Consider the following 20525-nt stretch of genomic DNA (forward strand, 5'->3'; position numbering starts at 1 on the left):
CGTGCGATACTTACGTCTGAGATATGTCTCATCTCTGAACGTAAAGTAGCGATGGGCTTTGACGGATCCGTAAGGCTCGAAATTTTGACAGTGCCGTCCCTAGAACTTGTTATCAGGCATCCGTGCGTCAGATGCACTCCCGTTATATTTCCGGTATGCTTGGTGGAATAAGATTTCACTATCTTGAAATCGTCCTTTGGATTTAGCACGTGCAACTTCAAGGGGTCAAAGCTGAACCATGTGTCCCTTGACATGGTTCCAACGAAAACCAAATCCCGTTGCATATTTATACACGTGGGGACCGTGGGGTACGTTACACCTGGAAACTAAAAAGTACACCTTCGACATCGTGTCTCGTTTCTCGATGTTAAAAATTGACATTACTGTGATAGACTTCATGGTCCGTCCGGCTCTCTGATCCCAAATGGACATCGTGTAGTCGTTAGCGGTGGCGGACAGAATGTATTCCGTATTCATGGCCAGGCTATTCACGGGCTTAGTGTGAGGTCGATAATGTCTGATCGGGTTATTTCTCGATCTTGAGTCGAACACGTATATAGTCCCGCAGGATGAGCCGGTCGCAAAGAGATTATCCTCCGGACACGATGATATACGCCATAAAAACGAATGGAAATTGTCGCTCCTCCGTCTGTGAAAATAAACCTGCACTTTTTGAATTTTATATTTTCATCGATTGTGCTACATATTGTTCTAAATTTATATCATTTTGTGGCAAAAGCCTCATCTCGATAGCTTATCGCATAATTTAGAAAATAACAGAGAACAAAATATTTGTTAGCCTCGTACTTGTTAAATTTTGAGTATTTTTTAACTCCGCCGTATTGGACTACAATTGGGGTAATTTTTGCCCGAATACGATAGCAATATTTTATAACGTATTAAAAAAAGAAATTTTTTTATAGCACCGCACTAGTTTTCGATTAGTTGGATGCACGATGAAAAATACAGGCATCAAAAACAGGGAATAACACAAGCAATATATTTTTAACTTATCGGAAGCCGTGTATTAATGTTACACCAGCTTTATTCTTGATTTATGATTTCTAATCGCTGATATCTGTTCCTTGTATTTTTCATTGTGCGGGGGCCTTTAGGAACTTAGGTTTTAGAAATAGAACAATTAAAAATCCCATACCATCCGACCCATCGTAGATAATAATCACGTTTTGTAAATTGTGTTGAGTTGTGCTAATCGAAACAACCGAGCGACAAACGAAACAAGTACGGAAAAATCAACGGTGTTGAAAGAATTCAGCAAAAGTGGTGGAGGATATAAAAAATTTGGCAGCACAACTTTTAATAATTTGAAAATGTCAAATCTTTATGTTTACCTTACGATTTTTTTCTAGTAAATAGATAGATATATCGACGTTTTTTCAATGGTACAACGTGGCATGAGTTAGTATCTTTCTACTATAAAAAAAATTGAGTTTAATCGAGAAATAATAGGGGGCTAACAAAATTTTTTTTTTAACTTCTTTGAATACGGTTCAAAATATATTGTTTCCGTATTTGCGGCAAAAATTAGCACAATTTTGTAGTTCAAGACTTGAATACTTGAATACTTGAATACGGTACGGTTAAAAGAAAACTCATAATTCAACAAGTACGGAGTTACTTTCACGCTCCTGGAATATTTGACATTGATGGAAAAAAATGCGAGTGAAATAGTAATATGCGGTGAATTAGATTTGACGAATAAACTTTAGAATCGCGTTTTCGAATTATCTGTTTCAACAAGCGAGAGACACGGAATGCACTATATGCATGCGAATAATTTGGTGGGGAATGATTATTTCTCCCGTAAACCGGAAACATTTTCCTCGCTCAATCTTCTTATCGCGAAGCGGCCGAAAGGAACAGTTCTGCTATTACGTACAAATCGTAAATTCTCTGATGGATAAGACCGGTGTTAGTGAGCACCCACGACCTGACCGTATTATCGGCACCGCAACTGTAGATCGTGTTGTTTATTGCCGTCAGACCCATGATACGTGACCATTGATGTGGTTTAGCGATGTCGCCGGAATTCTCGATTTCGTGAGATAATTTTTCGCGTGAGGGAAGTTGCGTGTAACGTAAGTCTTGTCCAAATGCATAAACTAAATGAGAGATTCCATTCTGAAAACGGGAATCATTATCATTATATCGTTTTCCACAAGGAGAGAAGTCCACCTGACATAATATGCTACCTACTACGTGCATCAGTAACACAGCGTCAATCTCATCCGCAGGCATTTTCTTGATGAACAATCTCTTCTTTCTAGACTCTTGCTGTTTCCATAGTGCTGTTTCTTGTTTGATTGCAACGTATGACGACATCCAACTCAGTTTGTCGGGTCTCGCTGTAATTGACACGTGACTTCTTACATAAAAAAGTATGAAAACTTATTCATACCATAATACTGATTGTGAATACAAAAAAAATTCATATACCTATAACTTGAATTAAGTACAAATAAACCACAAGCACATTCTGGATCGAATGTCCACACAGAGAGAAAAATTTATTTTAATAAAGTCTAAATACATTTACTTAAAATTATTTTGTTTCATTGAAGTAAATGTTCATGCTATTTAAATAAAAATATTTAAATCTAAATAAAAATGTATAATTCTAAATAAATATGTGTATTATATTACGTAAATAAGCTGTTAAGAACCACATAATAAATATTTTTTTTAATAACAATATTTTTTTCTCAGTGTGTTCAAGTTCTTATAGGGGGAATTCACAACCCACAATTTTGTACACCAATGCCGATTTTTGGCATTGCTGTAAAACACTGCCGACATTTTCGTACACTGCCGACAATGCTTAGTCAATACCTACAATGCCGTCAATCCTATATATAAATAATATAAAATTAAGGCAATGCCATGCAATTATGAACACTGCCGCGTACTATCCATTATTATACGCCAATATGCCACCTCTATCAAGTTAACCCCCCCACTAATGCAAAAAAATCCGCACCTATTAAAAAATTTAGTGCTATTTATGTGCTGTTGCTCTAGTCCGGATTTTTTGTTGCTCAAGCCGTTTAGCAGGAAACGGCGATCGAAATGGGGGGGGGCAGCTTGTCGTCATAATAAAAAACCTATATAGAGTGCTCAAATCCAAAAACAAATACACCAGAATTTGTTGCTTTTTTGTTGCTCCAAGATAGCGTGAAAACATTTTTGAAACATAACGTTTTTTTAGAAAATACGATAGGGGAGACCGGGGCTAACTCGACACCGGGGCAAACTTGACACTAGGCTTTTTGCCAATTTAAATCTATCGTAGAAACTTGCCTTTCCTACTGTAAATGCGTCTTTATGTGCCAGTATTATCACGAAATTTGGTAACATTCTGATTATAGTGTAATTTTTAACGCGACATAAGCGTTTTTGATAATGAAAAATAATTTTTCTGATCTCTCGAAAATGGTCTACATCTTTCATCGAGCTTTCGGGCAAAACTAAGCGACGTACAGTAAAATTTCCTTAAGCAATTTTATACCTGAAGGAACGCTCTTAAATGTGTACCATTAAATTTGCTTGAAAATTTTAATTAATTGTTGAAAATTGCATTTAAAAAAATTGTGTCAAGTTAGTCCCGGTCTCCCCTACCTATATCCGAATACTTAACAGACAGCACTATATTAACTATAAGATCTTGAAACAACGTTATATTTCCAAAATATTTGTACGCTATCTTAAAGCAACAAAATAGTAACAAATTCTGGTATAAACGTTTATTCGATTTGAGCACTCTATATATATTTTTTCGCATGAGGAGGGACCAGCTTGACACAGATTCTAGTCCCACCACATACTAAAAAAACACATATAGAGTGCTCAAATTCAAAAAAACAATACACCAAAATTTGTTGCTCTGATAGCGTAGACAAATTTTCGAAATATAAGGTTCTATAAACAATGCCACTTTAAATACTGCATCTTCGACCGTTATCTACGACTTTGATGGCTAAAACTAAGTAAAAGAACTTGTTGCTCAGCTCTTTTTGGTCTTAAAATATTCTATGGACGTGCCTATCAGAATATGCAACTTACGATTTTGTTGCTCGCCCCTAACTGCAAATAAACAAATTATTTATCTCCGCGTCGACCTTTATCTACAACTTTGATGGCTAAAAACTAAGTAAAAGAATTTGTTGCTCGGCTCTTTTTGGTCTTAAAATATTCTGGACCGTGCCCTATTAAAATATGCAACTTACGATTTTGTTGCTCGCCCCTAACTGCAAATAAACAAATTATTTATCTCCGCGTCGACCGTTATCTGCGACTTCGATGGCTAAAAACTAAGTAAAGGAATTTGTTGCTCGGGTCTTTTTGTTATTTAAATATTCTACGGACCGTGCCCTATCAGAATATGCAACTTACGATTTTGTTGCTCGCCCCTAACTGCAAAAAAAAACAAATTATTTATCTCTGCGTCGACCGTTATCTTGTTATCTGCGACTTCGATGGCTAAAAACTAAGTAAAGGAATCTGTTGCTTGGCTCTTTTTGGTCTTAAAATATTCTATGGACCGTGCCCCATCAGAATATGCAACTTACAATTTTGTTGCTCGCCCCTAACTGCAAATAAACAAATTATTTATCTCCTCGTGGATCGTTATCAACGACTTCGATGGCTAAAAACTATAAAGTAAAAGAATCTTTTACTTATTGTTAGTTTTTAGCCATCGAAGTCGTAGATAACGAGATAACGGCCGACGCGGAGATAAATAATTTGTTTATTTGCAGTTAGGGGCGAGCAACAAAATCGTAAGTCGCATATTCTGATAGGGCACGGTCCATAGAATATTTTAAGACCAAAAAGAGCTAAGCAACAAGTTCTTTTACTTAGTTTTTAGCCATCAAAGTCGTAGATAACGGTCGAAGATGCAGTATTTATTAGTGGCATTGTTTACAGAATCTTATATTTCAAAAACTTGTTTACGCTATCTTAAAGCAACAAAAAAAGCAACAAATTTTGGTGTATTGTTTTTTTTTTTATTTGAGCACTATGAGTTTTTTAGTATGTGGTGGGGCTAGAATCTGTGTCAAAGCTGGCCTCCCTTGCGAAAAAAAATATACAGAGTGCTCAAATCGAATAAACGTTTATACCAGAATTTGTTACTATTTTGTTGCTTTAAGATAGCGTAAAAACATTTTGGAAATATAACGTTGTTTAAGACTGTTAGTGCACATCTATTAGATATTGCAATAAACAGAGCTGAACAACCTTTCTCGATGCGACTTTTTATAAATAAAAAACGATAGAGATTAAGAAATATATATTCTGTACGCTTTTTTTTAAGACGAAAAGAAATAAAATACTGCGAAATATGTCTGCAAAATCTATATATATATATATATATATATATATATATATATATAATATATATAATGCAATGTAAGCAACTAATGTGCAATTTGCAAATGCTTGCGGAGCGGAAGCTCGAACAGCGCTGGCGTAAAATGGCATAAAGAGTGTTTTATTTATTCATAAAAATAATTGGTCGTGCAAGGAAGGTGCTATTAATTTGAACTAACCGGGACATAAGAGCCAGCTAGCATATGGCCATATGTGGTTAATTTGCGCTTTCCACAGTGAGTTTGCATCTTTTAAAATCAGGTAGAACCGTGTGCACACTAAGCTCAAACCGTGTAGCGTCGACCCATCTAGAAAGGAACAAATATGCAGGAATATCTGAAATACAGCAGAATAAAAAAATTAAACGCACAACCAAACAAACGCTCCGGAAGAGATGGAGACAGAACGAAAGAGAGAGTCGACCGTCGCTGGTTCATCACCCTTTACTCCTTCGACAAGCGACTCTTACTACGGAACTTTTCGGAATAGATTCCGATCGAAATTGTTTAGTTCTTTTTTTCGATTTTTATTGTGCTTTTTTCTAGGGAAAAAAAAATATATTTCCGATTGAAATCCATTCTTAAAAGTTCCATAATGTGTGCCTAACGGATGCAATAATAGCGACGATTAAGGAATTTCGTGCACGTGTATACACAGGCACGCGTTACACGGGGGTGTCAACGTTTTTCATTTTCTTATACAAACCTCCACCGGGAGACGCTGTAGTGGTGACAATTGTGCATTTTCCTCGCCGTCGTAGGCACATCTTGCATTCTCGTTATTCATTTTATCTCGCGGCGAATCTGAATAGTTTAATTCGATTTGCTCGAGACTGATTCGATGGTTCAACGAAAGCGACTGAGAATAGTGAGAATGATGTGATTGATGTAAGCACGGAAGAATCACCGTACATCCGATGCATCATGCACCCACGTGCAACGCACATAAGCGACGCCACCTATACCAGGTGTCGCAAAAGAAGTGTACGTATCTCGATCGATCTGTATTCGACTCTTTCATAATGAGTGAAATAATTAAAAATTTGTATGTTTATTTAATCAACTTAATTAACGGTGTCTATCGAGTTGCGACGTAAAGAATTCCAATAGGAACGCAATGCGAAACATCACGCGTCATCCTGGAGACTTTGAATTCCATCCCACGGGATCTGCGACGATTCGGAAGAGGTGTTTTTCCCAGCGATCGAAAAAGGAATAAGGGGCGTTACTCGAATACACGACTTGTATTTTCATTTATAAATGTTACAAACAAGTGTCTCTTAGTACTCGAAGAATCTCTAAACGGCGTCGCTTCTCGAGTCTGCAGGCGCGCAGTTTTACATGAGGAGGAAATGCATGATATTAAGATAAAACACCTTATCAGAAAAATTTGCAAAACGACAAATGATATGATATACGATAATACAATGTATAAAATTAAATATATTTAAATACTTATGGTACTTATAATATAAAGAAATATATTTTCTCTTATTCTCTTCTCAATATAAAATATCCCATCATGATTACGCAATAATTATACGATGTGTTTATAATTATAACTATGATTATCGCTCAGCTTATAATCGTAAGTAATGTTAGTGAAGTATTTACTTAAATGATTTTTCAACACAAGGACATTATGTACTTCTGATTTCGCGAAACGATATAGGTGTATATTACATTATATATTAAAAAGACGCGTTAGAATAGTATCTTAATAAAAAATTAAGAACACATTACATATCAAAAGCAATATATTTATAGAACACGAAGTTCTCCATTGATATTTTTTTTTAACCCGTCGATTTCGGACGCCAAACCGCGATATTAAAACCACCGGATATCGCAAGAGTGTCACTTAGATAGTCCATCTGCGACATAAAACACACGAACAATTACATATAATATTTAACATAGTGCCTGATATTGCAAAATAAGACTTGTTAGAATTAAGGATTTCACCAACATTCAGAAGACAGTGATAAAACTTGATTTTAAGATGTAAATGTAAGTAAAAATTTAATTTTTAACACGCGTTCGATTTGTATCTTGGAACTTTCTAACTGTATCTGTCATTTTATACGTAAACGTTTAACGATTTTTTTTTCTTCAAAGCTAATGATATGATATTTGCGGCAAATCTTACGCGTGTGATAATCACGCTGTTGATCCTATTGAACTTTGGGCGTAAAGTAGTGATGAGCTTTGGCGGATCCGTAGGGCTCGAAATTTTCGACGGTGCCGTCCTTGAAACTCATTATCAGGGATCCATGCAAGAGATGCAACCTCGATATATTTTCGAAAAGGCCTCGCGTTCAACTATGCTCGGAGGAATAAGATTTCACTAGTTCGAAATCGTTCTTTGGATTTAGCATGTGCAACTTCGCGGCGTCTGCGACTTCTTTCTCGCACTGTGCGAATCTCGGAATCTGAGTATTTTCACCTGCTCGAGACTGATCCGATGATTCAAGGCGTCTGAAGGTATAAACACGGAAGAACCGCCGTGCATCCGGTGTATATTATGCACCCACGTGCATCGCAGCACATGAGCGACGCCTATTCAGAGTGTCGCGAAAAGAATGTACGTGTCTCGATCAATCTGTATTCCGACTTTCACGTTAAAAAAAATAATTAAATTTGTACGTTTATTTAATAAACTTAGTTAACGGTGTCTGTTGAGTTGCGATGTAAAAAATTTCGTTCTCGACAATGGGAACGTAATGCGGTGTTTGTCACGTGACATCCTAAAGAGTTAGAATTGTATCCCGCGTTCACAGAATTAGTGACGATTCTCGGCAGACGAAAAAGAAATGAGGAAAGTTATCTATTATTCAAATAAACGACTTATGTTTTGTTTAAAAATGTTATAAACAGGCGTTTTTAAAGGTCTATCCAGACAAACTTGCATAGGTGCATAACCATATGCATAAAAAAACGGATTGGTCTATTTCATGCATATGGATCAATCAATTCTCTTATGCTTATGTTTATGCGCTATGCAAGTTTGTCTGGATTGACCTTTATACAGGTCAATCTGTAAACATCTGTAAACATCGTCGCTTCTTGATGAGACTGCAGACGCAGTTTCATGCGGATGAAATAAATAATATTAATATATAACACACTTTGTTATAAAAATGTACAGAACGCAAACATTGATTCGATATACAATGTAAAATAATGTAATGTATAATATATTTCTCTCTTGTTCTTCTCAACAACATAAAAGGTTCCATCATGAATATATTACACTGTAAAAAATTTAATGTCCCAGAAAGTCCACTCTAAATTTTGTGTTAAAATAACTCATGCATTGTGTTATTTTAACACAAAATTTAGAGTGGGCTTTCTGGGACATTAAATTGTTTACTGTGTATAATTAGCTTATATTTATAGTTATCATTATCGCTCAGCTTATAATTGTAAGCTATGTTAGTAAAAAGCTGCTACTAAAATGAATTTTCAACAAAACAACACGTATTTCCAATTTCACAAAACGGCATTTATTATACACTGCATATTAGAGAGACGCGTTATAACAGTTGATGTTTCGTTTTACAGGTATACGTTTTCGGACGCCAAACCACGATTTTATTACAGCCGGATACCGCGAGAGTGTCATTCAGGTAGTCCATCTGAAACATAAAGCACACGAACAATTACATATAATATTTAACATAGTGCTAGATATTGTAAAATAAGACTTGTTACAATTAAAGACTTCACCAACATTCGGGAGACAAAGATAAAACTTGATTTCAAATTGTAAATGTAAATAGAAATTTAATTTTTGAACTATATTTCTTGCTTTACACTTAGACACTTAACGAATTTTTTGGGTGGAGTTCCGAAAACGGCCCCCCTCCGATTTCGATGAAACTTTGTGAAAAGCTTCGTCTTGGGTTAAAATGAAAGCCCTTAAAAGGAATTTTGGCGACTCCGATGATAAAGCCATTTTTTAAGATAAAATGATAAAAAATATAGGGCTGTTCTTCCGAAAATGTCCGCGCTCCGATTTAGGTGAAACTTTGTGAATAGGTTCCCTTTAGATAAAAAACACATGGTAAATGTCTAGATTAAGGGCGACCTCACCGATTTCAATGACCTACATAGGTTAGTTGACGCGCTTTACGCACTTGATACTGTTCAACGCGAGCCATTGATCCACGCGGGTTAGTTTTACGCACTCGATACTGTTCAAGGCGAACCACTGACCCACGTGGGTTAGCTTTACGCACTCGATACTGTTCAACGCGAACCACTGACCCACGTGAGTAAGATGCTGCGCTTTACACACTCGGTACTGATCAACGCGAGCCACTGATCCACGCGGGTTAGCTTTACGCACTCGATACTGTTCAAGGCGAACCACTGACTCACGTAGGTTAGTTGACGTGCTTTACCTACTTTTTTACTGTCTACAGCGCCCCAATGACCCACATGGGTTAGTTGACGCGCTTTACCTACTTTTTTACTGTCTAAAGCACCCCACTGATCCACGTGGGTTAGCTCATAGAATTATGAAAGTCTTCTTATATTTTTTATCATTTTATCTTAAAAAAGTACTTTATCATAGGAGTCGCCAAAATTCCTTTTAAGGGCTTTCATTTTAACCCAAGACGAAGCTTTTCACAAAGTTTTATCAAAATCGGAGGAGAGCCGTTTTCGGAACTTTATCCAATTTTTTCTTTAAAGTCTGTGATACGATAATTTCGGCAAATCTTACGCGTATGATACTCACGCTGAAGATCCCGAACTTGGTATGTAAAGTAGCGATGGGCTTTGGCGGATCCGTAGGGCTCCAAATTCTGACAGTACGGTCCATGGAACTCGTTATCAGGCATCCGTGCGTCAGACGTACCCCCGTTATATCTTCCGTATGCTCGGTGGAATAAGATTCTACTACCTCGAAATTGTTTGGATTTACCAAGTGTAACTTCGCCCTGCTGTCGCCAATGAAAACCCAATCTCGTCGCATACTCACGGACATGGGGACCCCTTCACCTGGGAACTATAAAAGGTAAACCTTCGACATCGTAATCGCGTTTCGTTTCTCGATGTTAAAAATATGGGATGACATTTACCGTGATAGACTTCATGGTCCGTCCGGCTCTCTGATCCCAAACGGACATCGTGTTGTCCTTGCTGACGGACAAGATGTGTTCCGCGTTCATGGCCAGCTTAGTCACGATTACGGAGTGTGGCCGATACGTCGCGATCGATCGATCTCCCGATCTTGAATCGAACACGTGTACTGTCCCGTAGAATGAGCCGGTCGCAAAGAGATTCGTCTCCCGGCACGATGACATACACCATAACGACGAATCTAATCTGTCCTCCCTATGTCTGTAAAAATAAATTTGCACTTTTTGAATTTTATATTTTTATCTATTGTTCTAAATTTATGTGGCGAAAGCCTCATATATACGCATTCGGTAAATAACGTGGTGTGAATAAAGTTTTGCTTTTTTAATTTCCTTAAATATTTAAAATATTGTCTAACTGTGGAACAAATTAGCACAATTGCAGTCCAATATATACAGTCAAAAAGAACTCAAAATTCAACTAGTGCGGCGCTCTCTTCATAAAGGTCACACGCTCCTAGAATATTTAAAAATAATATGAGTAAAATAATAAAATATGCAATGAAGTCAGTTTGACGAATAAACTTTGGAATCGCGTTCTCGAATTATCTGTTTCGACAAGCGAGACATGGAACGCATTATTTGCATTTGAATAATTTGGTGGGAAACGATTATTTCTCCCAAAACAGGAAACATCTTCCTCGCTCAATCTTCTTATCGCGAAACGGCCGAAAGGAAACAGTTCTACTATTACGTACAAATTGTAAGTACTCTTCCAGAGAAGACCGGTGTTCGTGAGTTCCCACGACTTGACGGTTTCATCAAAACTGCAACTGTAGATCGTGTTGTTTATCGCCGTCAGATCGCGAATCGCACTGTTGTGCGCGAATATTGATTGACTGCTATACTTCTTGCCTTTGCAAGAAGGTATTTCCTCGTGAGAAAGAAGTTTATAATAAACTAAGTTGTCATCACTTGCACCGACTATATAAGTAATTTCATTCTAAAAACAAGAATCATCATCATTATCATTTTCCACAAGGAGAAATGTCTACTTAACACAATATGCTACTTACTACGTTCCTCAGTAATATAACATCTACCAAGATCGTAGTGCCAAATTCTAATTTCTCCATAGAATCCTGCTGTTCCCACAGTGCTGTTTCTTTCTCGATCTCAATGCATGACAACTTCCAAAACTGTTTGTCGATCCTCGCTGTAATGACTAACTTTTTATACTAAAGAAATACGACGAAAGCTTATTCGTACTATAATATTGAGTACAAAAATTCATTTACATACAACTTGAATTAAGTACAAATAAACTACAAGCACATTGTCGATCGAAAGATCTATTCAAGTTCTTATTTTATATATATCAGGTTACTACAATAAACGGAGCTGCTCAGGCTTGTTTTATGCGACTTTTTGTAAATAAGAAATATATAATATTTTGCAAAACACGCTTATTTTTTTAAGACGAACAGAAATGAACATGCTACCAAAATAAAATCACGTGGGTAAGCAGCTAATGTACAACCTGCATGCGCGAGTTCGAACATCGCTGGCGTAAAATGTAATAGAGAATGTTTCGTATAAACAATTGTTAATAATAACAAATAGGATTGGTCGTGCAAGGCGTAAGGTGCTATTAATTTGAGCTAACCGGGACGCAAAAGCGTGTAGCTAACATCCGGCCATATATGGTTAATTCGCGCTTTCCACAGTGAGTCATCCTTTAAAATCAGGTAGAATTTACTGCACACTCGGCTCAAACCGTGTACTAGTGTCACCCCATCTAGAAAGGAACAAATATGAAGGAATATCTGAAATGCAGCAGAATAAAGAAATTAAACACACAACCAAAAAAATACTTCAGAAGAGATGGAGACAGAACGAAAAAGAGAGTCGACCGTCACTAGTTCCATACACTTTACTTCATGCGACAAGCGACTACTGCACACTTAGTACAGAACTTTTCGGAATGGATTTCGATCGGAATTGTATAGTTATTTTCTAAATAATTTTTATTATGTTTTCTAGAAAAAAAACGGAATAATTCTGATCGGAATCTATTCTTAAAAATTCAATAATGTGTGCTCTAACGGACGAAATGATAGCGACGATTTAAAAAAGGAATTTCATGCACGTGTATGTTAAGCCTTGTGTCCACGATGCTAGAAATCGCTCCGAGATCTCGGACGGAAAAAGAATTAACCAATCGCATTGGTCAATTGCCGAATTATTTAAATATGATTGGTCAATTTTTTCTCGGTCCGAGATCTCGAAGCGATTTCTAGCATCGTGGACACAAAGCTTTAAACACGTGTGTCAACGTTTTTTTATTTTTTCTCATACAAACCTCCACCGGGAGATCGTACAGTGTTGGTTGTATTTTTTCCTTGTCGACGTAGGCGCGTCTTGCATTCTCATTATCCATTGTTTCTCGTGACGTGCGAATTTGAGTATTTTCACTTGATCTGCTCGAACATGACGCGATGGTTCAGTAAAGGCGACTGAAGCGGCAAACACGTGTACCATATATTGTACCCACGTGTACCCGACGTGACCCGACGCCACCTATATATATATACAGGTATCGCGAAAGATACGTACCTGTCGCGATCAATCGGCATTTGACTCTTTCATGTAGAGAAAAATGATTAAATTTGCTTGTTTATTTAATAAATTTAATTAACGAAGTCCGTTGAGCTGCGACAATAAAGGATTCCGACAATAAGAACGTAATGCTGTACGTCATGCGACATTCTGGAGTGTTCGAATTCTATCCCGCGTCCACGGGATCTGCGATGATTCGGGAGAGGTGTGAATCTCGGCGAACGGAAAAAAGATAAGAAAAGTTGTCTGTTAATCGAATAAACGACTTGTATTTCGTTTATAAATGTTATAAACAAACGTTTGGTATTCGAAGAGTCTTTAAACGTCTCGCCGCTTCTCGCGTTTCCACGCGCACAGTTTCACACATGCGTATGAAATAAATTATATTAATATATAACTTCTTGTCAGAAAAATTGCAAAACAATAAATAATAATACGATATACGATATATGATAATGTAATATATAAAATATATTTAAATGCTTATAGAACTTAACTGTACTATAAAAATATATATATGTCTTTCTCTGGTTCTTCTCAACAAAACATAAGATCCTATCATAAACACGTTATAATTATAAGCTCAGCTTATAATTGTATAGTTGCCATTATCGCTTAGCTTATAATTATAAGTGACGTTAGTAAAGTTTTTACTAAGACAAAATTTCAACAAAACAATACGTACTTCTAATTTCGCGGAAGAGTATATATTATATTGTATATTAGAGAGACGCGTTAGAACAGTATCTTAGTAAAAACTAAGAACATATATTACATATCAAAGCAATTTAGCTGTAGAATAGCTATAGAACACATACAGAAATTCTCCGTTCATTGATGTTTCGTTGAACACGTCGATTTCGGGCGCCACACCGCGATATCGATACCGGATATCGCGAGGATGCCATTCAGATAGTCCATCTGCACATAAAAGATACAATTACATATAATATCTAACAAAGTTCACGATATTGCAAATAAGACTTGTAAAAATGTCGTCAGTCTTAACAAGGATATCATTAACATTCGGACAACAAAGATAAAACTTGATTTCAAAATTTAAGTATAAGATAAGTCGGGGAAAGGTGCCAGTAGGTCGAAGATGCCACGTTAATATTTCGTTCATTATTCGATAGATGGTAATGTTTTCTAGTTCTCTTTTTAACGTGAGATTGTTCATACAACGAGTAGCACATACAAGCTTTTCCATTTTTATCGTGTTAATTCCGAAGAATCTGGCAAGACCTGTTCAAACCAAATGATGACTATTACTCTTCAATTATTGTGCATGAGTGTTGCATGTTTCTCACAATATCTGCAACTTCGTCCACCTTAGCATCTTATCCAGATATAAAGGTAAGTTGCTAGTTTTAAAGAAATAAAAATATGGATTAAAACAAAATAAGAATAAGATCAAATTAGAACATTTTAACTTTTAGGATGACTATTTTTGAGACTGTTATGCGAAATCTTAAGTATTATCTTGCAAGAATTCCGAAGCGGTTGTGATTATTGCTTTGTTCATATTTTTATAATGTTTCTTAACTATGGCACCTTCCCTCGATTTACTTTCAATAAAAATTTAATTTTCAAATTGTATTTCAAGTTTTACAAGTAGACGTTAAACGAAATTTTTCTTCAAAATTAATGTACGATATTTTCAGCAAATCTTATGTGTGTGATACTCACACTGGCGATCTCTCCGAACCCTGAAAGTAAAGTAGCGATGGGCTTTGGCGGATCCGTAGGGCTCGAAATTCTGACAGTGCCGTCCGTGGAACTTGTTATTAGGCATCCATGCGTCAGATGCACCCCCGTTATCCCTTTCGTATGCTCGGTAGAATAAGATTTCACGAGCTCGAAATCGTTCTTTGGATTTAGCACGTGCAACTTTGCGTTGCTGTCCCCGACGCAAACCCAATCTTGTTGCATACTCATGCACATGGGAAACGCTTCGCCTGAAATCTAAGAGAAACTTGGTAAGAGAAATGTCATAACCGCGCGTCCCTTTTGTCGTTGTCAAAAATACGGAAAGACAATTACTGTGATGGATTTCATGGTCCGTCCGGCTCTCTGATCCCAAACGGACACCGTCTTGTCCTCGCTGGCGGACAAGATGTATTCTGCATTCATGGCCAGCTTAATAACGGCTCCGGTGTGCGGCCGGTACTGCCTGATCGGCTTATGTCCCGATCTCGAATCGAACACGAATATGGTCCTGCTGTACGAGCCGGTCGCAAAGAGGGCCCGCTCTGGACACGACGACACGCACAGCAGCGCACCCGGCACGCTCCTGGAATGTTTGACGTTGATGGAAAATGATACGCGCGAAATGGTAATATGCAGTAAATACGGTTTAACGAGCGAATTTTAGAATCGTGTTTTCGAATCATCTGTCTCGACAAGCGCGACACGGAACGCGGTATCTGCATTCAATACAATTTGAAGAGAAATAATTATTTCTCCCGCAAACAGGAATTATCTTCCTCGCTCGGTCTTCTTATCGCGAAGCAACAGTTTTGCTATTGCATACATCTCATAAGTTCTCTGCTGGACGAGACCGGTGTTGATGAGCATCCACGACTTGACGCTCTGATCCCAGCTGCAGCTGTAGATCGTGTTGTCTATCGCCGTCAGATCCCAAATCCATCCGTTATGCGCGGAATCGATGCAGACAGAGTTCCCGATTTCGTGAGAGGGTAGCTTCTCGCGAGAGGGAAGTTTCCAATAAACCAGGGTGCGATCTCTCGCACCAGCTATGCAGGTGGTTCCATCCTGAAAACGAGAATCATTATCATCAATTATCCCTTTCCCGCAAGGAAAGATGTCAAAGACACTTGCATAATATACTACCTACGTGCATCAGTAACAGAGCATCTATCGTGGTGTACTGTGCGTTCGCGATTATCAATTTCTCCATAGAATCCTGCTGTTTCCACAGCGCTGTTTGTTTCTCGATCGCAACGCATGATAACTTCCAAAACAGTTTGTCGATCCTCGCTGTAATAACACGTTCTTACATCAGATAAATATCATGAAAGCTTATTCGTACTATAATATTTGAGTATTAAAAAATGCATATACGTACAACTTGAATTAAGTATAAATAAACTGCAAGCATTCTCAATCGAAAGATCTGTTCGAGTTTTTACTTTATGCATATCAGGTTATTGCAATAAACGGAGCTGCTCAAGCTTACTATTATAGATGCGACTTTTTGTCAATAAGAAATATATAATATTTTATAGAACACGCACTTATTTTTTCAAGACAAACAGAAATGAGATACTACGAAATAACATCTAACACGATGTAAGCAATTGATGTACAACCTGCATGTGCATGCGCAAGTTCGAACAGCGCTGGCGTAGAATGACAGACAGTGATTTATTTATTTACAAAAATGAGTGGTCGTGCAAGGCGTATGGTGCTTTCAATCAATTTGAGCTAACCGGGACGCAAAAGCGGATAGCTAGCATCCGGCCATATATGGTTAATTCGCGCTTTCCACAGTGAGTCATCCTTTAAAATCAGGTAGAACTGTTTGCACACTAGGCTCAAACCGTGTACTAGCGTCGATGCCTCTAGGAAGGAGCATATATGCAGGAATATCTGAAATGCAGCAGAATAAAAAAAATTAAACGCACAACCAAACAAACGCTCCGAAAGAGATAGAGACAGAACGAAAGAGAGAGTTGACCGTCGCAGGTCCAACACACTGTACTTGATCGACAAGCGACTACTGACGGATGAAATGGCAGCGATTTTTAAAAAACAAATTTTGCGCGCGTTTACGTGAAATAGGAGAGAATCGATGTTCCTTTTTTTTCCTGTACAAACCTCCACCGGGAGATGCAACAGTGACAATTGTGCGTCTTCCTCGCCGTCGTGGGCGCAGCTTGCATTCTCGTCATCCATTTTTTCTCGCGCCGTGCGAATCTGAGTATTTTCATTCGATCTGCTCGAAACTGACGTGGAAGTTTAACAAAGGCGAGGGTGGTGTAAACGCGAATGTTTATCAATGCTTGATCTGTCGTGTTATCAAACGGCGATATCACGTCGAGCTCTTTATACAGCTAATATATCACCATATATCACTGTACATCGCACATAAGCGACGCCACCTATACAGGGTGTCGCGAAAGAAGTGTATGTATCTCGATCGAGATCTGCATTCGACTTTCTTATGTCGAGAGAATTCAAATTGTAACGCTCCGCGTAAATTACGTTTATATAGGATGATAAATTCGCCAAGACTTTAGAAATTTAAAATTTATTATAGGTAATAAACAATTTGAATAAATTTTCGCAACGATACATTGTCTTATTACAATTATGTTAAAATAAACTGGGTTTGTGTTATTTATGTACAATTATTTAAGTAGCGTTGCTACATGAATTTGTAATATAAAAATTGTGAATGTATTCTCACTATTAAAATATATTATATTTTGCTAAATATATATTAAATACATATACATATACACACATTTAGAAATTGTAAATGCATTGCACAAATTTTTTATATGTATATATAGCATTTCAACTTCTCTAGATTTAATACAATTTCTGGAATACTTTATTGAAATTAATATAGGAAGCACACTATACTCGGGCTACTTGGATAAGTTATATTTTTGCCACAGACTGCTGGAACAATACATTTTTAGTCTGCTGAAATTAATAATGTAATTAAGACACACGTTCTTAATTATTTATCTCTATTTTTATAAGGACATTTATGCTCCTTATTGTCCGCTTATTTTTATTATTGCCCTTATTTAATTCGTATATCGAAATAGCTCGCGCTATTATTATTATACAAAGGCCCGAGTTTTAGTAATTGTCCTCAGGCGGAACAGGAGTTGTACGCCTTGAAACAATCGGTGAAGTTAATTAAAACGAATGAAATAATCGCACCCATCGCTGAGCCCGTTTGCATAACTACACCTACGTTGAAGAGCGCCTTCGAAGACGATATGTGCTTCAGGAGAGACACTATCACGAGTTTCAGATACGATATGACACCCATCAGAACGATCCAGGATAGAACGATCAATCCTACCCCGACCGTTGATTTTTGCAACGGCGGAGTAGGAGACGATAGGGCCACGCAAGTAACGTAGCATCCGGCAATTAAGCATACCAGAGACAGACAATTAATAATCTTTACGTCCGACACCATGACCCAGACTGTCAAGAAGCATGCTAGCGGGTTCACGAATTGGGCGCAAACGATGGACAACTGATAGGCGAGATGCCCATACGGTAGACACGAATACGATTGGATGCTTGGCAGAAATCCATTGCTGAAGAAGCAACAGACTCCAATCAGGATATATAAATAAATTTTCCTAGATAAGGACAAACTGTTCACCTTGACAAACGGGGAACTGTTTGCCATCTCGTTTTCATTCTTCGCTGACGTGCTGTCAACGTTATCAATGCGATAAACGTTGACGGTAAAGTCAGACTCATCGCGTCGCTTACAGTCTACTTTAGTTTGCGTGAGAAAATTAGGATTGCGCAAACTTTTGTTGATCTGTACGAACGGGGAATATCGTAGAACGATAAATGCAACGAGCGATAATACGAGCACGAGAGTCAGAAACGAGAAATAATATTGCCCGGGGAACTTCAAGTCGGGCGCATTAAGGGAAGTCGTTTTCGTTGTATTTGTAAGAGGAATATTGCACGCCGCGCGTTCACTGACGCCTTGTATCAGCGCCACTACGCTCGGCAGTACGCCACTCAAGCCTTCCCCGACGAAATACGAAACGATATAAACGTCATCGAAGTCGCGAAGGTAAGGCATGAACAGTACCGAGCTGAAGCAACCGACCAGCGCGTTGAAGAACACCGAGACCAGCAGGATCAGGCTGTGTCTCTCGCCACCGATGGCGATCGTTCTGTCGTAAAAGAATATCAGCAGCCCCATGGCGAGAACCTGCGAGCATAGTAAGCACAGTATGCACGACGACTCGTTCGGCTGGCATTTGCTCTTGTGTAGGAGAGCGTATATCGCGGGACCAACGTTCGCGGATTGGGCCACTATTACTATGTATGCGGGCAAGTTCCAGCCTTCCGGAGCAACGCCGACGAGCAGCGGCAGCTCGATAAATATTCCATTGACGCCGATCCAGGTGGACACGCCGAACAAGACCACAAGAAGATGAACGATCACGCGGTCACATTTAACATGTCCAAAATAACAGTTAATTTGCCAATCGTCTCTCATTGTATCGTCGGTTCCTTTATCTATATCCCTGTGTAAACAATTGACGTTTGATTTCATCGGACTTCGCTCGATAATTAACAGATAATTGCTATCGACACTCTGAATCAATCGATCACTCACACGAATACTGATACCTGACAGTTTAAGTATTCTTAAAATATCACAGATATACACATGCAATATATACGTTACTTCTCCAAACTGAATGATAATTGAAAATAAGTACGGAACTCTGTGTTGCACAAGCTTATCAAAAGAGTCATGGAGATACAATTAAAGTTAGAAAGCAAAAGAACTGCCCCCCTTTTCAGCGCTGATTCTTAATCTGCTCAATAAAATTTATCAGATAGAGCATTTAACAATCGCAAGAGAAGACACGCGCAAGATTGACTCAAGCACTATCTGATATACAATCTGTCGCAGATCGAATAATGAAAATTGAGCTGTAAAATATTAAGTACCTAACACAGATAATTATAAATATTATATTAGTTTGTGAGAGAAAAAGTGCACGTCACATTTTGATAACGCAGTGTGTGAAATCAGTTCCCTGTTTAATATAAGGAGGTCAACGGCCAAAATACGAGCAAGATAAGATTATTGGTTTAAAATAAAGTCTAGTTTATTTAAAATAGTATATTAAAGACAATTAAGCAATTAATTCTTGATTTTGTTATTCTTTTTTTATATTACAATAAATTATTGTTGCTGAAGAAAACTAAATACAGTTCAAAACGTAAATAAACTAGATTTTATTTTAAACCAATATCTTTATTTTGCTCGTATTTTGGTCGTTGATCTCTTCACATAGCTTTAGCTTGTAGCGAGCGTCGATTTCTCTATTAACATTAAAACAGTTTTACTATTGCCTAGTCTAGGTAACAAAATGAGGAACCTATTATGAATAAATTGTTTGAAATGTAAAGATAAGAGGAAAAAACGTCATCGTTTCATACGTACATCCATATCTCAGACAAGTATTGGTCTCAAATACTAAATTAGCGATCGCTAAGTGTCTTTATATATTGTTAAAAATAGGAATCGTAATTCATATACCTTTATCTTCCAATAATTGCAAAAAACTATCGTTAAATCATTAATAGCATTAAAAAAAGGAATCATAGTTATACACTTTATCTTCCAATAATTGCAAAAAATTTGATAACTATAATAGTTGAGTATACTATATAAAGT

The 20525-nt window shown here is 37.5% G+C and overlaps 4 protein-coding genes across 7 annotated transcripts in view; all 4 read right to left on the bottom strand.

The window, feature by feature from the left end:
- Positions 1–6305, bottom strand: part of LOC139812851 (F-box/WD repeat-containing protein 9-like) — a 7237-nt gene extending 932 nt beyond the window's left edge. The window contains exons 1-6 of the mRNA XM_071777950.1: positions 6094–6305; positions 5568–5724; positions 2218–2366; positions 1901–2142; positions 385–649; positions 15–326 (exon numbers count right to left, since the gene is read on the bottom strand). Of these exons, the coding sequence (XP_071634051.1) occupies positions 15–326; positions 385–649; positions 1901–2142; positions 2218–2366; positions 5568–5724; positions 6094–6174 (1206 nt within the window). The 5' untranslated portion in view covers positions 6175–6305. The remainder of the gene's footprint in view (positions 1–14; positions 327–384; positions 650–1900; positions 2143–2217; positions 2367–5567; positions 5725–6093) is intronic.
- A 2565-nt stretch (positions 6306–8870) lies between these two features.
- LOC139813200 (F-box/WD repeat-containing protein 9-like) lies at positions 8871–13230 on the bottom strand. 3 transcript variants are annotated; one of them, XM_071778578.1, is made up of 8 exons: positions 13091–13230; positions 12837–12954; positions 12141–12300; positions 11551–11690; positions 11233–11477; positions 10475–10736; positions 10132–10401; positions 8871–9025 (listed from the first exon to the last, which is right to left on the bottom strand). In XM_071778578.1, exons 1-8 carry the CDS (start codon positions 13108–13110, stop codon positions 8924–8926), a joined length of 1317 nt encoding a protein of 438 aa, XP_071634679.1. In that variant the 5' UTR covers positions 13111–13230; the 3' UTR covers positions 8871–8923. The 3 variants fall into 3 exon arrangements, with proteins under 3 accessions (XP_071634679.1, XP_071634678.1, XP_071634680.1); XM_071778577.1 differs by having other exon boundaries at positions 11551–11699; XM_071778579.1 differs by having other exon boundaries at positions 11551–11699; positions 12837–12990; positions 13091–13225.
- A 105-nt stretch (positions 13231–13335) lies between these two features.
- Positions 13336–17300, bottom strand: LOC139813202 (F-box/WD repeat-containing protein 9-like). 2 transcript variants are annotated; one of them, XM_071778581.1, is made up of 7 exons: positions 16934–17300; positions 16546–16705; positions 15951–16093; positions 15627–15868; positions 15137–15386; positions 14783–15058; positions 13336–14014 (listed from the first exon to the last, which is right to left on the bottom strand). In XM_071778581.1, the coding sequence occupies exons 1-7, from the start codon at positions 17009–17011 to the stop codon at positions 13925–13927; spliced, it is 1239 nt and encodes a 412-aa protein (XP_071634682.1). In that variant the 5' UTR covers positions 17012–17300; the 3' UTR covers positions 13336–13924. The 2 variants fall into 2 exon arrangements, with proteins under 2 accessions (XP_071634682.1, XP_071634683.1); XM_071778582.1 differs by lacking the exons at positions 16546–16705; positions 16934–17300 and adding an exon at positions 16182–16463.
- Positions 17301–17704: 404 nt separating this feature from the next.
- Positions 17705–19388, bottom strand: LOC139813199 (solute carrier family 52, riboflavin transporter, member 3-A). The gene has a single exon (XM_071778575.1). The coding sequence runs from the start codon at positions 19386–19388 to the stop codon at positions 17943–17945; it is 1446 nt and encodes a 481-aa protein (XP_071634676.1). The 3' UTR covers positions 17705–17942.
- Positions 19389–20525: the final 1137 nt, after the last annotated feature.

The sequence above is a fragment of the Temnothorax longispinosus genome, chromosome 5, assembly GCF_030848805.1.
Source record: "Temnothorax longispinosus isolate EJ_2023e chromosome 5, Tlon_JGU_v1, whole genome shotgun sequence".
Lineage (NCBI taxonomy): Eukaryota > Metazoa > Arthropoda > Insecta > Hymenoptera > Formicidae > Temnothorax > Temnothorax longispinosus.

Coding starts and splice junctions, on each gene's coding strand:
- LOC139813202 (XM_071778581.1), bottom strand. CDS start 17,011: ATGGATGACGAGAATGCAAGCTGCGCCCACGACGGCGAGGAAGACGCA. Junction 15,869..15,950: donor ATGCTCTGTTACTGATGCAC/GTAGGTAGTATA, acceptor TCTCGTTTTCAG/GATGGAACCACCTGCATAGC. Junction 15,387..15,626: donor CAGCAGAGAACTTATGAGAT/GTATGCAATAGC, acceptor CAAACATTCCAG/GAGCGTGCCGGGTGCGCTGC.
- LOC139813199 (XM_071778575.1), bottom strand. CDS start 19,388: ATGAAATCAAACGTCAATTGTTTACACAGGGATATAGATAAAGGAACC.
- LOC139813200 (XM_071778577.1), bottom strand. CDS start 13,110: ATGCCGATTGATCGCGACAG. Junction 12,301..12,836: donor TGTACGATCTCCCGGTGGAG/GTTTGTATGAGA, acceptor GCTGCATTTCAG/ATATTCCTTCATATTTGTTC. Junction 10,737..11,232: donor TGGAAGAGTACTTACAATTT/GTACGTAATAGT, acceptor TTATTTTTACAG/ACATAGGGAGGACAGATTAG.